Source organism: Teleopsis dalmanni, chromosome 1, assembly GCF_002237135.1.
Source record: "Teleopsis dalmanni isolate 2A chromosome 1, ASM223713v2, whole genome shotgun sequence".
NCBI lineage: Eukaryota > Metazoa > Arthropoda > Insecta > Diptera > Diopsidae > Teleopsis > Teleopsis dalmanni.
The window spans coordinates 132,472,687-132,490,611 of NC_051846.1; the positions used below are offsets into that span (position 1 = coordinate 132,472,687).

General features: G+C 32.4%; 1 protein-coding gene across 1 annotated transcript; it reads right to left on the reverse strand.

Annotated features, from left to right (window-relative positions):
• Positions 1 to 17,048: 17,048 nt before the first annotated feature.
• Positions 17,049 to 17,909, reverse strand: LOC119666174. Its single transcript, XM_038075456.1, has one exon. The coding sequence runs from the start codon at positions 17,907 to 17,909 to the stop codon at positions 17,049 to 17,051; it is 861 nt and encodes a 286-aa protein (XP_037931384.1).
• Between the last annotated feature and the right edge of the window lie 16 nt (positions 17,910 to 17,925).

A 17,925-nucleotide genomic window follows, 5' to 3' on the forward strand; every position in this document is an offset into this window, starting at 1 on the left:
AACTATTAAAAGCCATACAAGCCACAGGATGTGATGTCTTATCAACTGGAAGCCCAACATATTGGCCAACTGACCCAGCGAAAATACCGGATCTGATTGACTTTTTTATAACTAAAAAAATACCGAAAGAACTCTTACAAATAGAAAATGGATACGATCTCTCTTCTGATCATTCACCTGTGCACATCTCTATTAATAAAAGTGTAGTCATAAATGAACCGAAGCCTTATCTAATAAATAGATCTACTGACTGGGATTACTTTAGGCTGCATCTTGAAAACACTCTTAATCTTAACTCTGATCTAAACTCAGCGACTGAAGTGGATAACGAAGTTCTTCTATTTACACAGCAGATTCAAAAATCAGCATGGATGAGTAATTCACAGTTCTCTAAACGCCAGATTAAACCAACTCTTCCAAAAGAAATAAATAAACTAATATGAGAAAAAAGGAAATTGCGTAAAAAATGGCAACAAACACGATCACCAACTGATAAAACGGAATTAAAAAGGAAAACTGCACAACTACGAAAACTTGTCAATAATGTTAAAAACGATAAGATACAACAGAATCTTAGAAGCCTTTCCTATGAGAAACGCACAGATTACTCGCTGTGGCAAGCCGTGAGAGCAGTAAAACATCCTATAAAACATAATCCTCCTATTAAAGCAGATGGGACGTCATGGGCCAAAAGTGACAAAGAAGAAGCAGATTTATTCGCAAAATTTCTTAAGGCAACATTTACACTAAATGATGATGGAAATAATCTTCCTACGTCTAATTTAAATCCATTAAACCAAGCAATACAACCAACTTCGCTAAGAGAAATAAAAAATGCAATAAGAAATATGAAACTAAAATAGGCTCCTGGTTGGGATCAGATAACCGCTGAGATCTTAAACCAATTCCCTAATAAAGGAATAATCAAACTATGCAAAATAATTTTCCAATTTATTGGAAAGTGGCGGAAGTACTTATGGTACACAAACAAGGAAAACCTGCTAATGAAGTTTCGTCGTATCGTCCAATTTCTTTATTACCCGTTTTATCAAAAATCTTTGAACGAATTCTCCTTAATAGAATACAGATTGTTCTCACAGAAAATCAAATAGTTCCGAGTCATCAGTTTAGGTTCCGAAAAAAGCATTCCACTGTAGAACAAATACACAGAATATGCGACAAAATCGAAAGAGCACTTGAAGAACAAAAAATTTGCACTGCAGTTTTCCTAGACGTATCGAAAGCCTTTGATAAAGTTTGGCACAAAGGACTTGTGCATAAGATTGAACAATGGTTTTCGAGACAAATATCCGAAATTATGTGGTCCTACTTATCTTGCTGATTCTTCAGAGTAAAATATAAAGGTGCGTACTCAACACTTGAGCCAATTGAAGCCGAAGTACCGCAGGGAAGTATACTTGGCTCAATTCTGTACCTAATTTACACAGCCGACCTGCAAGTCTCACCAGAAAGTGTTATTGCCACGTTTGCAGATGATATAGCGATCCTTACCACTGGAAACACAATAAACGAATCAACAGAAGTAACGCAGCATTCCATTGATTAAATTATTAGTTGGACTAAAAAATGGAAAATTGAGCTCAACCAAACGAAATCCGTCCATGTAAACTTCACAAACAAAAAAATTGACTATTTGCCGATAAATATGTGCAGTGCTCGAATACCATACTCAAACACAGCTAAATACCTTGGAACTTAGATGCTAAGTTGAAATGGAAAGAACATATAAAGAAAAAACGGGTTGAATTAGAATCCAAATACAAAAATTTATATTGGCTTCTTGGGAACAAATCACCCGTCTCTCTAAACAATAAATTAATGATATACAAGCAAGTCTTAGCTCTGGTGTGGACGTATGGAATCTAGTTATGGCGATGTGCACCTAAATCCACTATTCAAATCATTCAAAACTTTCAAAACAAAGTTTTAAGAAACTTAGTCAACGCTCCGTGGTTTATTAGGAATACTGACCTCCATCGGGACTTGAAGATCGAATCTGTGGCTGCAGTAATCCAGAAGTTCGCGGTAAAGCACCAAAAACGATTACAACAGCATCCAAACGAGACAGTCAACCATCTGTCTAATACATCTGGCCTGCTAAGAAGACTTAAACGAACAAAGCCTTCAGATCTACTCCCGAATTAGTAGTCTAATAATAATTTAGATTACTACTATTAACACTAAGTCTTTGACAACTTTTCAATTCTAAGTATACTGAAATGTAACAAAACTGCTTGGTAGTTCTTGTATGAACTAGTCGTAGTCAAATGAAACATGTATTTATATTATTGTACATATTGTGTTTCAAATAAAAAAAAAAAAAAAAAATGTTGGTTGTTGTTGGCTTATTCGACTACGCGGCTGTTGTTGATTTGGTGATAATTGCTGTTGTTGTTGTTAGTATTTGTTGCTATTGCAGTAGCATCGTCATTAGCTTCTCTGCTACTTCCACCAACCGATAAACGAAAACTACATTTTGTCAAGCAAAAATTATTTTATATATTTACAATTTTATTAAGTTTATTAAACATATGCTCAAGTGTTTTTCTTTAATGTGGCAACACTAAACACATTAATTGTGTTCGTACTTGATACACTAATAAATCCGTACTTCGTACTTGAAAAGTTCTTTGCAATTAATATTTAATTTAAATATTTTTAAATCACTATTATAATTTTTTTTTTCTTGTATTATAAACAATAAATATTTTTTTATAAGTTTTTATAATTTTTGTAATATATCAAATTATTTACATTTTCACATCCAATTTTTTTTTTAAATTTTCTTATACAATATTTTATAAAATTTGTACAGCTTTTTAGATTCTTAAAGTTTTGTAACAAGAATAATATCGTTCAATTATCAAGAACACATTTTTTTAATTTTTATTTCCACTTTCGCTTCACATTTTGTAAAAAATGTTAATCCTACCGACTGCGCCAATAATGTTCCGTTCTTTTAATTCAATTTAGTCTCCCTTTTACTATTTTGCTTAATGAAAAACGATAAATGTTTTATTTTACAAGTTTCCTTGCAGTATTTTTATTTTCATAGATTCAATATTAAAAATGTACTTAATCACAAAAGGTTTTTCTTATTTTTTTCTTACTTTAATCTTTTATTATTAGCGTAGAATTAACTTCATTCCTTTACTGCTGCTGCTGAATATCTGCCACGTGCACTCACTTCTTTTTTTCAATCTGCTTATCGTCACGAGGGTTCCACAAGTTCTCTCTCAAAACGCAAACGTGCTTTCTCCTCGTGTTACTGCTTCTGCTTCTCGAAAAAAGACTCCCGCTCATCAGAATCGACCGGTTTATTTTCTGCATCTCTCTTAACGAGCGCTCTCTAATTACTGCCAGTCGACCTGACTTCGATGACACCCTATTGAAGGTGCATCCACAACAACACAAAAGAGATTGAGGAACTTACTGAACTTCTTGAAAGCGCCTGTAATGTGATATGGGTATGAGATCACACATAACACAAAACGTACAAGTGACATTTTAGAGAGCTTGAACTTGTTTTAGCAGCCAGAGAAATAGATGTTTGCCTTATTACTGAAACGCATTTCACACATCATTCATAACTAAAATTTAAAAACTACGAGTTTCATCACGTAGTACATCCCAGTAATTGCGCTCGAGGAGGTAGTGGAATCTTAATTCGGAAATCTCTTAAGTATTTCGTATCCAAAATAATCTCCAATGAAGAATTTCAGGCGATAACCATTACGCTTGATCTGCAATGTAAATTACAAATTACTTGTGTCTACAGCCCACCAAGGCACAAAATTAAAACAGAGCAGTACAAACAGCTTATTGAAATGCACAAACACCGCTTCATCATGGGCGGTGACTTCAATGCAAAGCATACGCACTGGGGTTCTCGTCTAATCACAACCAAGGGGAGAGAACTTCTAAAAGCGATACAACAAACTGGCTGTGAATGCATGTCATCCAGAAACCCTACGTATTGGCCAACTGATACTGAAAAAATACCAGACCTCCTTGATTTTTTCATCATAAAGCAAGTCTCGACATACAATCTTAAAATCGAAGACGGAACCGATCTTAACTCTGACCACTCCCCGGTATACCTTACTACATATGGCTCTCCTATTGTTAACAACGTGACGACTAAAATTGTCAATAAGTCAACTGACTGGAATTACTTTAGAACATTCCTTTCTAATAATATTTCGGCTTCGACTGAAATTTCCGGTGAAGGCGTTGTGGAGTTCGAAATTATAGACCTTACAAGAAAGCTTTAACAAGCCGCGTGGTTAAGCACTCCTATATGGAAGAAATCAAACTGTCCGCATAGATATCCAATGGCCATATTAGAACTACTACAAAAAAAACGTAAAATAAGGAAAAAGTGGCAACATTCGAGATCCCCAGCAGTTAAAGCTAATTTAAATAGGCTGACTAAAGAACTTACCTCCTAGATCAAGCGCTTTAAAAATAAACAATTGCATTCATACTTGTCTGATTTGACCAATGATCGCAGCACAGATTACTCCTTGTGGAAATGCACTCGAAATATAAAACGTCCAGCCTCTCATAACGCACCAATAAAGACATTCACTAGCCAAAGGGCCAATAGTGATAAAGAAAAAGCTGAACTTTTTTCTGAACATTTAACAAAAGTATTCTCTATTTCTGGTAGTGAGAATAGTGTTGAAACTTGTTATCTGGGTACTAATAGCATAAACAATTTGCCGCCAACTAGCGAGCTTGAAGTAATGATGATAATAAAGAACGAACTTAAGCTAAAAAAAACACCAGGATATGATCTCATTACTGCAGAAATTCTTAGAGAAATCCCAGCGAACTGCATAGTTAAAGTTACTAACATCTTCAATGCTGTTCTACGATTGAAATATCTCCCTTCGTTGTGGAAGGTCTCAGAAATTATTATGGTCCTTAAACCGGGGAAAGATGCAAACGAGGTTAGCTCCTATAGGCCAATAGCTCTCCTACCTGTGCTTTCAAAAGTATTTGAAAAAATTATGCTTAAACGGATGTTGCCTTTACTTGAACAACAGCAGTCCATACCTATGCATCAATTTGGATTCAGGTGTAATCACTCGACCATTGATCAAGTCCACAGAATCACAAACGTAATCGAAACTGCCCTTGAGGAAAAGAAAGTATGTTCAGCAGTATTTTTAGACGTATCCCAGGCTTTCGACAAAGTTTGGCATACAGGTCTACTAACAAAAATAAGAGACATTTTTCCGTTGGAGTATTTCGATATGGTTTCTTCTTATTTGACCAATCGTTACTTCCGTGTTAAGCATGGAAATGATTACAGTGAACTCCAAAAAATCAACGCTGGGGTACCCCAAGGCAGTGTACTTGGTCCTTTGTTATATTTAATATACACAAATGATTTACCAACGAGCTCAGCTACGTTTACAGCGACGTTCGCTGACGATACAGCTGTTCTAGCGATTGGAGATGATGAACTAACAGCAGCCAGGCGTCTGCAGTCTTCTGTCAATGACATTATCGCTTGGGCTGAAAAGTGGAAAATAAAACTTAACCACTATAAATCAGTTCACGTCAACTTAACAAACCGAAATATCAGATTTATGCCCCTCTACATTGATGGAATACAAATTCCACATTCTAATACGGCTAAGTACCTAGGTATGACATTGGATGCAAAGTTGAGATGGAATGAACATGTAAAAAAAAAAGAGAGATGAACTGAATATAAAATACAGATCAATCAAATGGCTTATTGGAAAGAAGTCGAAACTGTCACTTCATAACAATCTTTTAATTTACAAACAAATATTGAAACCAATTTGGACATATGGTATTCAGCTCTGGGGATGCGCTAGCAGCACACATGTTGAAACCATACAAAAACTCCAAAACGTTATATTAAGGGGTGTGGCAAATGCACCATGGTACGTAAGGAACTTTGATCTGCATCGTGATCTAGGGATAAATACGGTGGTGGAAGAAATACAGCGAAATGCAAGAATGCACCTGCAGCGACTGTACTCTCATCCGAATGATGAAGCTAACGAACTGGCGTCAATAGAGCCAACACGTCGCCTTAAGCGTCTAAAACCTTGTGATCTTTGGTCGCAACCTGTCCGAAATGCGTGACAAATGAACTTGCGTGATTTCTGATTAAATTCTTTATAATTGTTGATTAAAATTGTTTGTTAGCTTATTATATTGTTAGCTAGTTACTCTTATAAAATTTATTTAATCAAATAAAATAAATTTATATATATATAAAAAAAAAAAAAAACAAAAAACAAAAATTATATGCAAACATAATCTTAATTAATTATAAAATGTAACATTAAAAAATTTAATTATTTAATCCACATTTAAGGAATGTAAAAATATTACATAAAATTCTAAGTAAAATATCAAAGTAATCTTCACACGACTACGCTTAATAGAAATTCTTCTTCCCTTATATTTTTATTTGAAAATATTTTATGAATTTTATGAATTTTGTTGTATTTAAGTGAACACGAAATTGCATTTATAAAACTTTAAACTTAAAATATGGTTAATTAATTTTGTTTTTTTTTTTTCAAAATTGAAAACAGTTAAATATTATTTGCTTATTATTATATACGAGTATTTGTAAAGATATTATTTGATAATTTTTCTTGTTTTTAAAATACATTTATTGTTATATTACAAATTGTTCAATAAAGAAAACTTGAATTCTAAAATAATTAATTTGTTGTACGGCGTCTTACTTCAACGGAGGAAACGACATTGGTTGAACGACCTTGGACTAGGCTGAGGACTACCCCGGCTACAAAAAAGTAGGTTCATTACAACATGTACATACTACTTTAAATACAAGTAATGTATAGTTCAAATTAACTATTACTAATATAATTTTACAACATTAGCATAATTATTATAATTATATTGTTATGCAAAGAAATATATATTAATATTTTATAAATATTTAACAAATTGAATATAATTTATAAATTTGATGATGATATATTACAAAAAAAAAAAAAATTTTCTCTATCTTCAAAAATATATATATATTTTTGTATTTTTTGTAAAAAAAGCTTTCCTCTTTTCCAATGCATAACAGATGGAGAGGACTGCATAAAAACGTTGCAAAACAAAGACGAACAAGACATTGCAAGAACAAAACTTATTAATATAGTAAAAAACAACAAACGTCAATTAAAACATAATGCAAAACAGAAATTTATTTTAAGAACAGTAGAACAAACTAAAAAATTTCTTAAACAAAATAATAATATATTAATAGTAAAATCAGACAAAGGTAACAAAACTGTTGCCATAACAAAAGCAGATTATAATTCAAAAATGAACAACATTTTAAATGATATAATGTCTTATAGAGTTTTAAGAAAAGACCCTACAACGTCATTACAAACTAAAAATAAAACTTTAGTAACTAAATTATATGATGACCACATTATTGATAAAAAGGAGAAAGAAAATTTAATAGCCACCACTACTTATCCTCCTAGAATTTATGGCTTACCAAAGGTCCATAAGGAGAATTTGCCACTTAGGCCCATTTGTTCTTGCATTAACTCACCAGCGTATAAATTATGCCAATACATGGCGTCCATCCTTAAAAATTTAACAAAAAACTCTATCTATAATGTAAAGGATGCAATAGAATTTAAAAATAAAATCAACAATTCCTATATATATGATGATGAGAAAATGATCTCTTTTGACGTTACTTCCTTATTTCCTAGCATTCCTCTTGACCTGGCTTTAAAAATTATAGAGAAAAAATGGAACGTAATAAAGACTTTTACAACAATTAAAAAAGCCTTATTTTTTGATATTTTAAACTTTTGTCTTAAAGACAATAACTATTTCAATTTTGAAAATAAATTATATACACAAAGAAAAGGGATGCCGATGGGATCACCAATTTCACCCATAATAGCAGATATTATTATGGAAGAGTTACTAGATAACTGTCTTGAAGAAATGGTCTGCAAACCCAGAATCATGACGAAATACGTTGACGATCTGTTTGGGATAGTAAAAACAGATAAAATTGATGAAACTTTAAGAATATTGAATAATTTCCATAAAAATATTAAATTTACTATGGAAGAAGAAACAGATAATATCCTTCCTTACCTTGACATCAAATTGTTAAGACACAATAATTACATCTTTACCAAATGGTATCAAAAACCAACGGCATCAGGAAGGATCATCAATTTTTATTCAAACCATCCATACCATGTAGTGCAAAATACAGCAAAAAATATGATAAAAAGAACTCTACATCTAACCGATCCAACGTTCCATAATGATCTACAGAAAGAATTTAGAAGAATTCTAAAGAAAAATGATTTCCCCTCTTCCAATGTGGAAAAAATTATCAAAAATATAAACATCTTTCAGAATGACACCAGAAATAAGGATAACAGAACATACAAAAGCATTATACATATTCCTAAACTCTCTAACCAAATACTGACTTCTAACATTCATGACAAAGCAAATTATAATATCACACTAAGATCTGGAAATACAATAAACGCACTTTATTCCAACTTAAAATCAAAAATAAATAACTTGGACAAATCGAACGTAGTATACCAAATTAGTTGCAAAGGTGATGGGTATGACGTCTGTGATCAGGTATATGTTGGAACGACAAAAAATAAATTAAAAACAAGAATGGCTGGACATAAACACAGCATAAAAAATAAAGTCGGTGTGGAAGCCAAAACAGCCCTTGCTTCACATTGTATTTCCACACACCATGAGCCAGATTTAGAAAATATAAAAATTTTACATCAAGAAAATAATCATCGCAAAAGATACTTCTTGGAGATGCTTGCAATTCTAAAAATTCCACCTGACATAACGCTCAATTTTAAAACTGATGTTGACAACTGTGCCCAGATGTATAAAAGTATTATACATCAATAAACAAGTACAGGATTAATAACTTAGTATTAAACATTGGTATTATATAATAAAACATTGTACTTTTTCTTACATATATTTACATACATATATATAAATATATATATATATATATATTTACACACACATTTATCCTTTTGTCTACCATTATGTATTATAAGTGGTTTAGTATTTGAATATAATGTTTTAGTTTCCTGATGATGACTTTAGACTAAAGTCGAAATATCGAAGAAAAATAAAAATTATTGAAAAATCAAATTGTGAATTCTTAATTTTTGTTTTTTATTTTTAACAACAATAAAATAAAAAAAGTTTTGACCAATTAGCCTATATAAAAATAAACACTTATTAAAATTATTTGGTCACAAAATTATTAACATTTAAATATTCGGAAGGCGCGCCGGTAAACACTCAAATATGGTGTCTTATAACGAACTTAAAACAAAATACAACAAAAATACTAACCAAACACTGAAGAAATACATAAAACTGAGTAAGAAAAATACAATACTTAGATGTGATATTACATTTCTAACCAATTGTCGGTATTTTGGTATAATTCCAAATTTTATTAAAGATTCTAATAAACATATTTCTCAGATTTTTGCCAATAATATGTTTATAGCTAAAATTAACACGACGTTAATAAAACATATTGACACATTTCATAATAAAATACTTAATTTGACCATTTCACAAAAGCACATTCTGTTAAAGAATAATAAAAGAGATTTAGATGAAATTAAAAGTATAATTGCAACTGAATTGACTAAAATGGATGCTGATTTCTGTTTCAACAGTGAAGAAATTTTAAACACAAAACGGAAAGAAAATAAAACTAAAGTTTTAGATAACAAATTCCAAAAATTAAAACAAAATTTATTAAAATCATTTAACATGAATCAAAAAGATGACTGGTTTATAAACAAAACAAACATTGAGTTCCCACATGAAATACAATGGCTTCTTTCTCTTGGACCCAAATTCGCTTTACCTTTCTCTAAAAAAAGCTTTCCTCTTTTCCAATGCATAACAGATGGAGAGGACTGCATAAAAACGTTGCAAAACAAAGACGAACAAGACATTGCAAGAACAAAACTTATTAATATAGTAAAAAACAACAAACGTCAATTAAAACATAATGCAAAACAGAAATTTATTTTAAGAACAGTAGAACAAACTAAAAAATTTCTTAAACAAAATAATAATATATTAATAGTAAAATCAGACAAAGGTAACAAAACTGTTGCCATAACAAAAGCAGATTATAATTCAAAAATGAACAACATTTTAAATGATATAATGTCTTATAGAGTTTTAAGAAAAGACCCTACAACGTCATTACAAACTAAAAATAAAACTTTAGTAACTAAATTATATGATGACCACATTATTGATAAAAAGGAGAAAGAAAATTTAATAGCCACCACTACTTATCCTCCTAGAATTTATGGCTTACCAAAGGTCCATAAGGAGAATTTGCCACTTAGGCCCATTTGTTCTTGCATTAACTCACCAGCGTATAAATTATGCCAATACATGGCGTCCATCCTTAAAAATTTAACAAAAAACTCTATCTATAATGTAAAGGATGCAATAGAATTTAAAAATAAAATCAACAATTCCTATATATATGATGATGAGAAAATGATCTCTTTTGACGTTACTTCCTTATTTCCTAGCATTCCTCTTGACCTGGCTTTAAAAATTATAGAGAAAAAATGGAACGTAATAAAGACTTTTACAACAATTAAAAAAGCCTTATTTTTTGATATTTTAAACTTTTGTCTTAAAGACAATAACTATTTCAATTTTGAAAATAAATTATATACACAAAGAAAAGGGATGCCGATGGGATCACCAATTTCACCCATAATAGCAGATATTATTATGGAAGAGTTACTAGATAACTGTCTTGAAGAAATGGTCTGCAAACCCAGAATCATGACGAAATACGTTGACGATCTGTTTGGGATAGTAAAAACAGATAAAATTGATGAAACTTTAAGAATATTGAATAACTTCCATAAAAATATTAAATTTACTATGGAAGAAGAAACAGATAATATCCTTCCTTACCTTGACATCAAATTGTTAAGACACAATAATTACATCTTTACCAAATGGTATCAAAAACCAACGGCATCAGGAAGGATCATCAATTTTTATTCAAACCATCCATACCATGTAGTGCAAAATACAGCAAAAAATATGATAAAAAGAGCTCTACATCTAACCGATCCAACGTTCCATAATGATCTACAGAAAGAATTTAGAAGAATTCTAAAGAAAAATGATTTCCCCTCTTCCAATGTGGAAAAAATTATCAAAAATATAAACATCTTTCAGAATGACACTAGAAATAAGGATAACAGAACATACAAAAGCATTATACATATTCCTAAACTCTCTAACCAAATACTGACTTCTAACATTCATGACAAAGCAAATTATAATATCACACTAAGATCTGGAAATACATTAAACGCACTTTATTCCAACTTAAAATCAAAAATAAATAACTTGGACAAATCGAACGTAGTATACCAAATTAGTTGCAAAGGTGATGGGTATGACGTCTGTGATCAAGTATATGTTGGAACGACAAAAAATAAATTAAAAACAAGAATGGCTGGACATAAACACAGCATAAAAAATAAAGTCGGTGTGGAAGCCAAAACAGCCCTTGCTTCACATTGTATTTCCACACACCATGAGCCAGATTTAGAAAATATAAAAAATTTTACATCAAGAAAATAATCATCGCAAAAGATACTTCTTGGAGATGCTTGCAATTCTAAAAATTCCACCTGACATAAGGCTCAATTTTAAAACTGATGTTGACAACTGTGCCCAGATGTATAAAAGTATTATACATCAATAAACAAGTACAGGATTAATAACTTAGTATTAAACATTGGTATTATATAATAAAACATTGTACTTTTCCTTACATATATTTACATATATATAAATATATATATATATATATTTACACACACATTTATCTTTTTGTCTACCATTATGTATTATAAGTGGTTTAGTATTTGAATATAATGTTTTAGTTTCCTGATGATGACTTTAGACTAAAGTCGAAATATCGAAGAAAAATAAAAATTATTGAAAAATCAAATTGTGAATTCTTAATTTTTGTTTTTTATTTTTAACAACAATAAAATAAAAAAAGTTTTGACCAATTAGCCTATATAAAAATAAACACTTATTAAAATTATTTGGTCACAAAATTATTAACATTTAAATATTCGGAAGGCGCGCCGGTAAACACTCAAATATGGTGTCTTATAACGAACTTAAAACAAAATACAACAAAAATACTAACCAAACACTGAAGAAATACATAAAACTGAGTAAGAAAAATACAATACTTAGATGTGATATTACATTTCTAACCAATTGTCGGTATTTTGGTATAATTCCAAATTTTATTAAAGATTCTAATAAACATATTTCTCAGATTTTTGCCAATAATATGTTTATAGCTAAAATTAACACGACGTTAATAAAACATATTGACACATTTCATAATAAAATACTTAATTTGACCATTTCACAAAAGCACATTCTGTTAAAGAATAATAAAAGAGATTTAGATGAAATTAAAAGTATAATTGCAACTGAATTGACTAAAATGGATGCTGATTTCTTTTTCAACAGTGAAGAAATTTTAAACACAAAACTAAAAGAAAATAAAACTAAAGTTTTAGATAACAAATTCCAAAAATTAAAACAAAATTTATTAAAATCATTTAACATGAATCAAAAAGATGACTGGTTTATAAACAAAACAAACATTGAGTTCCCACATGAAATACAATGGCTTCTTTCTCTTGGACCCAAATTCGCTTTACCTTTCTCTAAAAAAAGCTTTCCTCTTTTCCAATGCATAACAGATGGAGAGGACTGCATAAAAACGTTGCAAAACAAAGACGAACAAGACATTGCAAGAACAAAACTTATTAATATAGTAAAAAACAACAAACGTCAATTAAAACATAATGCAAAACAGAAATTTATTTTAAGAACAGTAGAACAAACTAAAAAATTTCTTAAACAAAATAATAATATATTAATAGTAAAATCAGACAAAGGTAACAAAACTGTTGCCATAACAAAAGCAGATTATAATTCAAAAATGAACAACATTTTAAATGATATAATGTCTTATAGAGTTTTAAGAAAAGACCCTACAACGTCATTACAAACTAAAAATAAAACTTTAGTAACTAAATTATATGATGACCACATTATTGATAAAAAGGAGAAAGAAAATTTAATAGCCACCACTACTTATCCTCCTAGAATTTATGGCTTACCAAAGGTCCATAAGGAGAATTTGCCACTTAGGCCCATTTGTTCTTGCATTAACTCACCAGCGTATAAATTATGCCAATACATGGCGTCCATCCTTAAAAATTTAACAAAAAACTCTATCTATAATGTAAAGGATGCAATAGAATTTAAAAATAAAATCAACAATTCCTATATATATGATGATGAGAAAATGATCTCTTTTGACGTTACTTCCTTATTTCCTAGCATTCCTCTTGACCTGGCTTTAAAAATTATAGAGAAAAAATGGAACATAATAAAGACTTTTACAACAATTAAAAAAGCCTTATTTTTTGATATTTTAAACTTTTGTCTTAAAGACAATAACTATTTCAATTTTGAAAATAAATTATATACACAAAGAAAAGGGATGCCGATGGGATCACCAATTTCACCCATAATAGCAGATATTATTATGGAAGAGTTACTAGATAACTGTCTTGAAGAAATGGTCTGCAAACCCAGAATCATGACGAAATGACGTTGACGATCTGTTTGGGATAGTAAAAACAGATAAAATTGATGAAACTTTAAGAATATTGAATAACTTCCATAAAAATTTTAAATTTACTATGGAAGAAGAAACAGATAATATCCTTCCTTACCTTGACATCAAATTGTTAAGACACAATAATTACATCTTTACCAAATGGTATCAAAAACCAACGGCATCAGGAAGGATCATCAATTTTTATTCAAACCATCCATACCATGTAGTGCAAAATACAGCAAAAAATATGATAAAAAGAGCTCTACATCTAACCGATCCAACGTTCCATAATGATCTACAGAAAGAATTTAGAAGAATTCTAAAGAAAAATGATTTCCCCTCTTCCAATGTGGAAAAAATTATCAAAAATATAAACATCTTTCAGAATGACACTAGAAATAAGGATAACAGAACATACAAAAGCATTATACATATTCCTAAACTCTCTAACCAAATACTGACTTCTAACATTCATGACAAAGCAAATTATAATATCACACTAAGATCTGGAAATACAATAAACGCACTTTATTCCAACTTAAAATCAAAAATAAATAACTTGGACAAATCGAACGTAGTATACCAAATTAGTTGCAAAGGTGATGGGTATGACGTCTGTGATCAGGTATATGTTGGAACGACAAAAAATAAATTAAAAACAAGAATGGCTGGACATAAACACAGCATAAAAAATAAAGTCGGTGTGGAAGCCAAAACAGCCCTTGCTTCACATTGTATTTCCACACACCATGAGCCAGATTTAGAAAATATAAAAATTTTACATCAAGAAAATAATCATCGCAAAAGATACTTCTTGGAGATGCTTGCAATTCTAAAAATTCCACCTGACATAAGGCTCAATTTTAAAACTGATGTTGACAACTGTGCCCAGATGTATAAAAGTATTATACATCAATAAACAAGTACAGGATTAATAACTTAGTATTAAACATTGGTATTATATAATAAAACATTGTACTTTTCCTTACATATATTTACATATATATAAATATATATATATATATATTTACACACACATTTATCCTTTTGTCTACCATTATGTATTATAAGTGGTTTAGTATTTGAATATAATGTTTTAGTTTCCTGATGATGACTTTAGACTAAAGTCGAAATATCGAAGAAAAATAAAAATTATTGAAAAATCAAATTGTGAATTTTTAATTTTTGTTTTTTATTTTTAACAACAATAAAATAAAAAAAGTTTTGACCAATTAGCCTATATAAAAATAAACACTTATATTTTTGTATGAAAAAAGTGAAAAACAATAATTTCATACACGCAAATATAATGTTTCTTTATTTGATCACAATTTTTAAAATACAACACTTTGTATAAATTAGCCACGCCACGATAGATAAGGTACGCACATCGCCAACCCGAAGTAAAAGAAGGAAGCGGAAAGAAGAAAGGAAGCCAAATATTATTGTTTTCCAGACGTCAAAATGCAGCTGTCGCGCATAAAATTACTAAATGGGTAATGCCATATCGCTTGGTTGCTGTGCCAAATCTCAAACATCCTGCCCGGCTGGACGGGTACATTCAGGATGCTCTACAAGCCTGCATATTTTTTGGATAGGTCGCATGCATTCGCCTGCTGAATGCTTGATCGTGACTACTTGTACCAAACCGTCTTCGCCTGGGTGAAGTTTAATCACCTTGCCAAGCCGCCAATGTGTTGCTGGTAGATTCTCGTGCCGGATAAGCACGACATCGCCTATGTTGATGTTGTCGCCATTCTGATGCCATTTAGAACGTGGTTGCAAAGTTGAAAGATATTCATCATGCCATTGTCGCCAAAAATGCTGTTGCATTTGCCTTAATTGTAGCCAGTATGATAATTTATTGCTAGGTACCTTGCCATTAGGTTCATCTGGCACTGCCAATAGAGATCTGTCAATTAGGAAATCTGCAGGTGATAGAGCCATTTTGTCGTCACAAGTGTCATGCAATGGTATAAGTGGACGTGAATTCAAGCAAGCCTCGATATGTACAAGTAGAGTATGTAGCTGATCATAGTAAATGGAATGGGTGCCAACAATGCGTAGTAAGTAGGTGCGCCAGGTGGCAGAAAATGCCATTTTGTGCCTCGATTTGCCAATTGCTGTTGAGAATATTAATTATGCCAAGCCTATAAGTCAGCGGCCATTAAACGATCTGCGTCAATGAATTACGTGCCATTGTCACTGTATAAATAGTTACATGGACCACGCCGGTTCACGAAACGGGTGTATGCATTTATGAATGCCTCAGAAGTGAGATCTTCAGCCAGTTCGATGTGCACTGCCTTGGTTACCATGCACACAAAGATTGCCACGTAAGCCTTCCGCACGGTTCGTACAGCCTTTGAGCCAATTCGTATGTTGAATAGACCGCAATAGTCTAAGCCAGATTTTGCAAATGATGGAGATGGGTGACCCGAGCCTTTGGTAATGTCGCCATACGTTGTTTTAGCATTATGTGATTATGCCGCCTGCAAATCGCGCATGAGTGTATGCATTGCTTGACCAAAATGCGTGCCTGTAGAATCCAATATTTGTGTCGAATCATATGAAGCATAATTTGTATACCGCCATGAAGTTTGTCCTGATGCACCTACCATATTAAAAGCCTGGCCAATGTGCTATCCTTCGAAAGAATGATTGGATGACGCTGTGGCTCTGCCACCCTCGCATTCTGTAGGCGTTTGCCTAATCGCAATATATTGTCCGCTGTGGAGTTGATAAATGGACTCAGTGCAATGAGCTTGCTGGATGTGGATATGGGTTGTGCCTTTTTCAGCTGCTTGATTTCCGCTGCGAAATATTTCGCTTTCTCTGCCTTGATGTGGTGATTTAAAGCAATGTCCATTTCGCCTGTACAGATGTGTGTATGTGAACGAAAACGCTGATGTGCCTTTTTGCAACGCAATATATATGCAGTAGTGCGCAATAGCTTGCCAAGATGACTGAATCGGTCCAACAGATCTATGACGACCAATTCATCGCCAGCAGTGTAGTGTGTCTGTAATGCGGGTTGACCTGTTACCTGCAATGCCTTTACCTTAACTGGTTTTAACTCGCCTTCCATTATTGCCAGCTCTGCTGGTGCACAGTGGTGCAGCTCATTGATTGAATAATCAGTTGAATTAGGACCGTGCCACCATAATGCGTAATTATGCAACGCCAAAGGGGATATGCCACGACTGGCGCAATCAGCTGGGCTGAGTTTGGTAGGAATGTGATGCTAATGCCTGATATCTGTCATCGATTGAATGCAGCCAACGCGATTAGCAACGTACTGCTTTAATTGTGATGTGTTTTTGCGTAGCCAACATAGAGCAATATTTGAGTCGGAGTATAGAGTGTATGCTACGTGCTCCAAATGCAAAGCCTGCCTTGTTTCGTGTAAAAGAGTAGCCAACAATTGCGCAGCACAAAGTTCCAATCGGGGTACTGTTACCGAATGTAATGGTGCCACTTTAGTTTTTGATGTGATAATGTGACTAGTGATATTGCTATTGTGGTTTGTTGCCAAATAGAGTGCTGCAGCCATTGCCTTGACACTAGCATCGCAGAAGCCGTGAAGTTGTATTTGATATCCGGGTTGCATGCCTATCCAACGCGGTATTCGCACTGCCTCCACTTGGGACAGCTGTTTTCGGTATATGAGCCATTCTTGCAACAGTTCAAGTGGTAATGGGTCATCCCATGCCAATTTTGTCTGCCAGAGTTTCTGTATGAAAAGTTTAGCCGTAATGATGACTGGTGCCAACATGCCAATTGGATCATATAATTTTGCAGCATCGCTAAGCACTTGCCTTTTCGTAAGATGTTGTGCATCATAAGAGCTGACCTGATAGAAGAGTTCATCGGTGAGTGGATCCCAGTGCAAGCCAAGAACAGTAGTTTCTGCCAAGTGCGGATTTAGCTGACATGGATCAGCATCGCCAAGAAGATGTGCCAAGACTTCAGTGCAATTCGATTTCCATTTCCTGAGATAGAACTGACCGTCAGCCAAAGCAGATGAGACATCGGCCGCCAGTTGAATCGCCATGCCCATAGAAGGTGAACTCTTAAGGTAGTCATCTACGTAGAAATCATTCATGATGCTGTGCAAAGCA